The sequence below is a fragment of the Eretmochelys imbricata genome, unplaced genomic scaffold (assembly GCF_965152235.1).
Source record: "Eretmochelys imbricata isolate rEreImb1 unplaced genomic scaffold, rEreImb1.hap1 Scaffold_33, whole genome shotgun sequence".
Classification (NCBI taxonomy): Eukaryota; Metazoa; Chordata; order Testudines; family Cheloniidae; genus Eretmochelys; species Eretmochelys imbricata.
This window is the reverse complement of record NW_027554345.1, coordinates 241,089-249,795: the sequence shown is the minus strand read 5'-3', so window position 1 is coordinate 249,795 and position 8,707 is coordinate 241,089. Positions and strand designations below refer to the sequence as shown.

At 45.3% G+C, this 8,707-nt stretch overlaps 1 protein-coding gene across 1 annotated transcript; it reads left to right on the top strand.

The window, feature by feature from the left end:
• The first annotated feature begins 6,147 nt into the window (after window positions 1-6,147).
• On the top strand, window positions 6,148-7,107 carry LOC144258665 (olfactory receptor 14A16-like). The gene has a single exon (XM_077806857.1). The coding sequence runs from the start codon at window positions 6,148-6,150 to the stop codon at window positions 7,105-7,107; it is 960 nt and encodes a 319-aa protein (XP_077662983.1).
• The last annotated feature ends 1,600 nt before the right edge of the window (window positions 7,108-8,707 follow it).

Below are 8,707 nucleotides of genomic sequence, written 5' to 3'. Positions count from 1 at the left end.
GAGTAGCTGTGGATATTCTGGTCCTTTTCCAAAAAAGACACCCAGAGGAAAGCAGTACATACTGACTTTCATGGATTTTGCCACTCGATGGCCAGAAGCAGTAGCTCTAAGCAACACCAGGGCTAAAAGTGTGTGCAAGGCATTAGCAGACATTTTTGCCAGGGGAGGTTAGCCCTCCAACATCCTCACAGATGCAGGAATGAATTTCCTGGCAGGAACTATGGAAAGCCTTTGGGAAGCTCATAGGGTGAATCACTTGTTTGCCACCCCTTACCATCATCAAACAAATGGCCTGGTGGAGAAATTTAATGGAACTTTGGGGGCCATGATACATAAATTCGTAAATGAGCACTCCAATGATTGGGACCTAGTGTTGAAGCAGTTGCTCTTTGCCTACAGAGCTGTACCACATCCCGGTTTAAGGTTTCCCCATTTGAACTTGTATATGGCCGCGAGGTTAAGGGGCCATTACAGTTGGTGAAGCAGCAATGGGAGGGATTTACACCTTCTCCAGGAACTAACATTCTGGACTTTGTAACCAACCTACAAAACACCCTCCAAACATCTCTAGCCTTTGCTAAAGAAAACCTAAAGGATGCTCAAAAAGAGCAAAAAGCTTGGTATGATACACATGCCAGAGAGCGTTCCTTCAAAGTAGGGGACCAGGTCCTGGTCTTAAAGGCACTCCAGGCCCATAAAATGGAATCATCATGGGAAGGGCCATTCACGGTCCAGGATCACCTGGGAGCTGTTAATTATCTCATAGCATTCCCCACCTCCAACCGAAAGCCTAAGGTGTTCCATATTAATTCTCTAAAGCCCTTTTATTCCAGAGAATTAAAGGTTTGTCAGTTTACAGCCCAGGGAGGAGATGACCCTATGTGGCCTGAAGGTGTCCACTACGAAGGGAAAAGTGCTGGTGGTGTGTAAGATGTGAACCTCTCCATGACCCTTGGGCGTATGCAGCGACAGCAGATCCAGGAGCTGTGCACTAGCTATGCGCCAACATTCTCAGCCACCCCAGGACTGACTGAACGGGCATACCACTCCATTGATACAGGTAATGCTCACCCAATTAGAGTCCAACCTTACCGGGTGTCTCCTCAAGCTAAAACTGCTATAGAACGGGAGATTCAGGATATGTTACAGATGGGTGTAATCCGCCCCTCTGGCAGTGCATAGGCATCTCCAGTGGTTCTAGTTCCCAAACCAGATGGGGAGATATGTTTTTGCGTGGACTACCGTAAGCTAAATGCTGTAACTCGCCCAGATAACTGTCCAATGCCACGCACAGATGAACTATTAGAGAAACTGGGACGGGCCCAGTTCATCTCTACCTTAGACTTAACCAAGGGGTACTGGCAGGTACCGCCAGATGAATCCACCAAGGAAAGGTCAGCCTTCACCACTCATGTCGGGCTGTATGAATTTAATGTACTCCCTTTCGGGCTGCGGAATACACCCGCCACCTTCCAAAGACTTGTAGATGGTCTCCTAGAGGGATTAGGAGAATATGCAGTCACCTACCCTGACAATGTGGCCATATTTTCGGATTTCTGGGCAGAACACCTGGAACATCTACAAAAAGTCTTTGAGCGCATAAGGGAGGCAGGACTAACTGTTAAGGCTAAGAAGTGTCAAATAGGCCTAAACAGAGTGACTTACCTTGGACATCAGGTGGGTCAAGGAACTATCAACCCCCTACAGGCCAAAGTGGATGCTATCCAAAAGTGGCCTGTCCCAAAGTCAAAGAAACCGGTTCAATCCTTCTTAGGCTTGGCCGGTTATTACAGGTGATTTGTACCGCAATACAGCCAAATCGCCGCCCCCCCTGACAGACCTAACCAAAGAGAAACAGCCAAATGCTGTTCAGTGGACCGAAGAGTGCCAGAAGGCCTTTAACCAGCTTAAAGCGACACTCATGTCTGACCCTGTGCTAAAGGCCCCAGACTTTGACAAACCGTTCCTAGTAACCACAGATGCGTCCGAGAGTGGTGTGGGAGCAGTTTATTGCAGGAAGGACTGGATCAAGAATTCCACCCTGTCGTGTTTCTCAGCAAGAAGTTGTCTGAGAGGGAAAGCAACTGGTCAGTCAGTGTAAAAGAATGTTACGCCATTGTCTATGCTCTGGAAAAGCTACGCCCATATGTTTGAGGATAGGCGTTTCCACCTGCAAACCGACCATGCTGCGCTACGGTGGCTTCATACCGCCACGGGAAATAACAAAAAACTTCTTTGGTGGAGTTTAGCTCTCCAAGATTTTGATTTCGACATCCAACACATCTCAGGAGCTTCTAACAAAGTGGCTGATGCACTGTCCCGTGAAAGTTTCCCAGAATCAACTGGTTAAAATCGTCCTTGAGATGTGGAAAATATTGTTAGTCTTTATATACTTGTTAGTATATTTAGAGGTGCATGCGTCTTATTAACTCTGTTTTCTCCTAGAGCTCCAGGAAGAAATCACAGCGAGCATTTCACCCTATCTGTGATTTGGGGGTGTGTGTCATAAATATAAAGGAAAGGGTAAACACCTATAAAATCCCTCCTGGCCAGAGGAAAAACCCTTTCACCTGTAAAGGGTTAAGAAGCTAGGATAACCTCGCTGGCACCTGACCAAAATGACCAATGAGGAGACAAGATACTTTCAAAGCTGGAGGGGGGGAGAAATAAAGATTCTCTCTGTCTGTGTGATGCTTTTGCCGGGAACAGAAAAGGAATGGAGTCTTAGAACTTAGTAAGGAATCTAGCTCGATATGCGTTAGATTCTTTTTTGTTTAAATGGATGATCAAATAAGCTGTGCTGAATGGAACAAAAAACCCCAGGCCCTTTAAATTGCTGCCAGAGCCCTGCTGCTGGAGCCCCCTGGTAGTGGAGGTGGCTGGGAACCCCTGGGGTCGGGTGGCGATTTAAAGGGCACGGGGCGCCTCTGTGGTAGCAGCGGCTGGGAGCACCGGGCCCTTTAAATCACCGCCCGAGCTCCCGGCCACCACCGCTACCCCGGGGATTCCAGCAGCAGGGCTAGGGTGGTGATTTAAAGGGCCTGGGGCTCCTGCCCCTGCGGGGAGCCCCGGGCCCTTTAAATCACCCCAAGCCCGGGGGCTCCCAGGTGCCTCCGTATCTGGTAGCTCTGGCCGTGATTTAAAGGGCCCAGGACTTCCAGATGCTGCTGCCACAGCCGGAGCCCTGGGCCCTTTAAATCTCGATTTAAAGTTCTTAGGGATTTCAAGGCCCCACCTCTTCCGGTTCAGGCCCCACCCCCCTGCTCAGGACTCTGGCTTACCGGTAAGTCCTGTAAGTTAGTTTCACCCCTGCTGGCTGTACTAGTTATCATTACATGCTGGGATTCTCAAGGGCCTCTAAGGGAGTTAGGAGCCCAAGATATACATGCCTTACTGCTGTGGAGGAAAAATCTAGTAGGCCTAAACTTATAGGCCTAAAACTTTGGTAAAGCTAACTGTGTGTATGAAGCATAAGAAAAGGGTGAGGAAAATTCCATTAAGAGGCAAATAGCAACAGCTCAGCTTAAAAATGTAACCACAACCACTAGAAGTTAGAAAAGACCGTTAACCGCAAAGGAAGCACCTGTCAATAACAGGTAAAGCTTGTTTTGCTATATTCCAAATCAGGTAAAGCTACCGTTGAAGCTTGCACTGTAGGCCAAATAAGGAAAAATGCTGTTGAAGGAAGTGTGCTTAACAGATTGTGGTTTTCAGCTTTATCAGCTCCTGTATTTTCCATTTGCGGCAGAGGAGCTCCGGCTGACTCTCCCTGTATGCGCACGCTTAAATAAACGGACCTCAGACTTTGTTCTGATCCAAACACACCGCGCGGTTAATTTTTCCATGACACTGCTCCTTTGCCAATCCCAGGAATGATTTTCTGAAATTCAGGAGAAGCCCAGGCCTTGGAAGTTAATGAGAGAGACAGGGCCAGGATTACAAAGGGGTTTAGGTACCTAAAGAAGGAGATAGCTGCCTATTGGGATTTACAATAGCATCTAAGCAGGTTACGCTCCTCACTCCCACTTAATGACCATGGGACTTAGGCACTGAGCTCATTTCGGAGCATTGATAAATCCCCATAGGTGCTTGTCTCCATCTTTGTGATCCTGGCCCACAGATAACACAGAAGCTGGGCTGGAATCAGGGAATGCTGGGGGAGATTATAGGCCCCATGCTATGTGAGGGTCAGACTGGAGGGACAGAATGGCTCTTTTGCCTTCATCAGCTAGGCATCTCTGCACTTGCCTCTGGGCCTCTGCTGCTGAGCTGTGCAGGGCTCCAGGGAGTGAGTCCCACCCGCCCTTAGGAAATAGACATGAATAAATTACCTTCCTGCAGCATCAGTCCTTTAATGCCAGTGATGCTCAATGCCAGCTACACACAGCTCATCTGCAGAGAGCAACAGGTTTGAGTCTAGTTCTGGCAGTGCAGTCTCAAAATGAAGGGGGAAAGAATTCTCAGATGCATGTGCTTTTCGCTTCTAGATTCTGGTACATAGATAGATATTGACCAAAGAATCGTAGTGCTGGATGACTGATTGGATCATACATTGGGGAAAAAATCCACAAAGATCAGCACAGTAAGTTTGCTTTTTTAATTAACTGGGTTTGGGGATGAACATAGAGGTAAAATTAAGAGGATAAATATGAATTACAATCTGAACTCGTTAAGACTTTTACTCTCAAATTAATCAGATGCCTACTGCTGATTGGAATTTTTCCACCTTTCAGGAAAATTTTGACTTTTCACTGAAAACCCAAAATCCATTTTTTCCCCTCTCAGTTTTTGGCAAATGAAAACTTTCTGCTGAAAAGTGGATTTTTTTAATCGAAAAAAACAAAAATGTTTGGGTTTTGAGTTTTCAGTTTCTTTAGTGAACAATCCAAAAATGTTTAGAGAAAAGCAGACAGATTCTGAGATTTGTTGTTGTTTAGCTAAAAACCCAGTCTTGATTAAAAGAACACAGCTGAAAATTTCCAACCAGCCTTAAACTTCAAATAAATTGGAGAACATTAATATTGCCTGATAAACCCTTAATTTCAAACCATTTATTCTATTGCATCTGTGTGATTACTCTTTCAAAGGGATAGCTGAGAGGAGGTAACAACTGAATAACCGGTAAAGCTGACAGCTCACAGACTCTGTTTTATACAGACTAGCCCCTTTCAACCCTGGGTTAGAGCTGAGCCAAGCAGACAACCCCTGTCTATCCTGACCCGTTCAAGGACAGACGGGAGCTCACTGCGAATAGAAGTCAGAGCTCCTGTCCTAGCTTCACACTGCTGCTGGCTGAGTATACTCGGTGTCAATGGGTGTGCAGAACTTACACATAACAAGACATGGGGCTATGTTTCCAAAGGTATTTCGGCACCTAGTGGGACTTTCAGAAGCACCTAGGAGCTTATAACTCGTTGATTTCAAGGGGTGTTGAGGGCCCTGATGCTTTTGAGAATCCCACTAGGTGCATCAATACCTTTAAAAATCTGCCCCACAGCCCCTCTCTGAAGGCCCTTACAGTCCTAGTAGACATGGCAGAAAGAGGGGAAATGACTGGCCCAAGGTCACACAGCAGGTTGCTGGCAGAGACAAGAGTAGAGCCCAAGTGTCCTGGCAACCCCTGCACCGCACAGCACAGAGTAAACAATACAACATAGTGATGATGGAGGGATGCTGCTAGTCCATTGTAACACGCAGGCCAAAGTGCAGCTGGGAGTTGGTGCCATAAATCAATTTGGAAGCAGGCAGCTGGCCGTCTAGGCACAGAGCTTGGGGTAGAAAAATCAGAGATGAGCTGCTACTATTGATGCTGGGTGAGTGTACGTGGGAATCAGGCTGCGTTTAACAAGCCACATCTTGGGCCAAATCGTCAGATGGGGTAAAGTAACGAAGCTCCATTGACTTTAAAGGATCTGACCCAATTTACAATAGCGTGATAACATGACTGACTGATTGTCAGAGGTGAGGAGCACTGCCAACACCTACTCATTGTAAGTGATGAGTTCTGTGCACCTTTGGCATTCATATAATGAGATATTAGAGAAAGGGGAATCAGGGCAATTCCCTCTGTTGCTCTCATCCTGACCATTGTCCTTCTCATTCCCCCTGCAGCCATCACTCATTCCAGCCAGTGTACTGAGGAAGAAAATGTCCAACCAAACAACCATGACCGAATTCCTTCTCCTGGGATTCTCTGATGTTCCAGAACTGCAGATTTTACACTTTGTGGTGTTTCTAGTGCTTTACCTGTTATGCCTACTGTGGAACCTTCTCATCATCACAGCCATAGCCCTTGACCGCCACCTTCACACCCCCATGTACTTCTTCCTGATGAATCTGTCCATCCTAGACCTTGGCTCCATCTCTGCCACCATCCCCAAATCCATGGCTAACTCCCTCATGAACACAAGATCGATTTCTTATGCTGGATGTGTTGCCCAAGTCTTTCTCGTCGTCTTCTTCGCTTCAGCAGATTTTGCCATACTGACCATCATGGCGTACGACCGATACACTGCCATCTGCCAACCACTGCACTATGAGACAGTGATGAACAGAAGAGCTTGTGTCCAAATGGCAGCCAGTGCCTGGATCAGTGTTCTTCTCTACTCTGCAGTGCACACTGGAAACACCTTTGCAATATCCTTCTGTGGAGGCAACATGGTGGAGCAATTCTTCTGTGAAGTCCCCCAGCTACTCAAGCTCGCTTGCTCTGATTCAGACCTCAGTGAAGTTGGGTTTCTCATCTTTAGTATGTGCTTAGCCTCAAGCTGCTTTATTTTCATAATTGTGTCGTATGTTCAGATCTTCACCACAGTGCTGAGAATCCCCTCTGAGCAGGGCAGGCGTAAAGCCTTCTCCACCTGCCTCCCTCACCTCATTGTGGTCTCCTTGTTTATTTGCACGGCGACCTTTGCCTACTTGAAACCCACCTCCAGCTCTACCTCAGGTCTGGATCTCGTGGTGGCTGTTCTCTATTCTGTGTTGCCACCAATGATGAATCCGATCATCTACGGCATGAGGAACAAGGTGCTCAAAGGTGCCTTGAGTAAACTGATAGTTTGGAGGTTATTATCTAAGAATAAAATGTCCTTATTTCTCCTTCAGTAACAATTTCATTCTCTGTTTCTTTATAAATATAATCAGCTGATGACATTATCGCCTGCATGAGAAAATACTGTGCACTCTGTTTATGCAGAATTGGGTATTTACACAAGGAAAAATCCAGACAAACATGACTCCGAAAAATGGAGTTACTATAGGATTAGGCCAATGTAAATAAGATCAGAATCTATCTATCATACACTGCTACCCATCACCATACTATCTGAGCGCCCTGCCCATAAAATCAGTAGCCAAAGCAACGTCCATAGTGAGATCTCTCGCTCTTCTTGTTTGTGGGAATAAAATCTCTGATTAAGGTATCAATGCATTTGTTCTTTGTGCTTTTTGTTTGTTTGTTTGTTTGTTTGTTTGTCTGATTTTTAGCATTTTTTTTTTGGCTTAACTGGTTGGTTGGTGGTTTGTTTTGTTTCTTTGTTCCAGGAAGTTGTGGAGGTGGGAAAGCCTGGGGAGATGGTGAGTGTTTGGTTTGACAGGATTTTCAATGTTTGTCCTCTCTTGGAAGTGCCACTATGTCATCTCTTTGATGGGGTTTTCTGAGCGAGCTGAAGGTTTGCTCCCCACAATGATAAAAGGGTACAAAAGAGGTTTCTGCTTGGCTGAGTTCTTCATGAAATGATTATGTATCGACTGTTGGGGTATTATTGTATTATTAATGATGTTAGAGAAATAACAATCTCAGGTAGGCATCTTTTCTATGATTTTTACCTATTGAATATGTAAAAACGGTGTCATTCTTGCTATGGTGAAAAGGGTGTTTTGAAGAGAAACTTTTTCCAGAGTTTCCTAAAGAAAACCTGACACAGGATAATGAGGTCAGATTTGTATTCCATGGAAGCCACTACGGTTTAGCCCATCACTTCAAGGAGATCAGGATTTGGCCAATAACCTATATACACAAGGATTCAGATTTGTCTGACAGCACCCTGAAGAAAGTGAGTGTGACAGAGAGGTCAGGGTCTGATTTCCCAACTCAGCTAGACCAGCACCAATGCACTGTAGACCCAATAACATCACACGTTTACTACTGATGAGGTTCTGCCCCAAAGTCACTGGGCAGCACTCAGTAATGACATGAACACTGGTGTAAGCTTCTTGTCTGGGGTCATTTTGTTCTAATCTTAATGTAAGTGGAAAGGTGCCATCACTTACACTGATCTGGTGTTCCATACGCCTTCCCGTGTCGATCTGCTCACATCCAAACTGAGAAAGGATCTCAGAAGCTGGCCAGTGATTAGTATTAGGATATCATCTTTGTGCATGGTTGTGTACACTGCATATATGACAGAGAAAAGCAGAGTATGTGATTAGATAGAGAGACAGACAGACAGGACCATTCCTTGTCTGAACAGACAACCTCATTTCGTCATAATGATAGATTTCTATTTGATTGTGAATTATGTTAGCTAGCTAGATAATGAATAATCTATGGAAATTATTGTGCAAATTATTGTGCTTCTTTTCCTGTTAACAATTGTCTATGTCCAGATCATGATTTTCTCATAAGGACTCCTTATTAAACATTATTTAACAAAGATTTTTATGGCTATCTCTTACTCTAGCTGTCATTTACAAACAGTTCATCGTA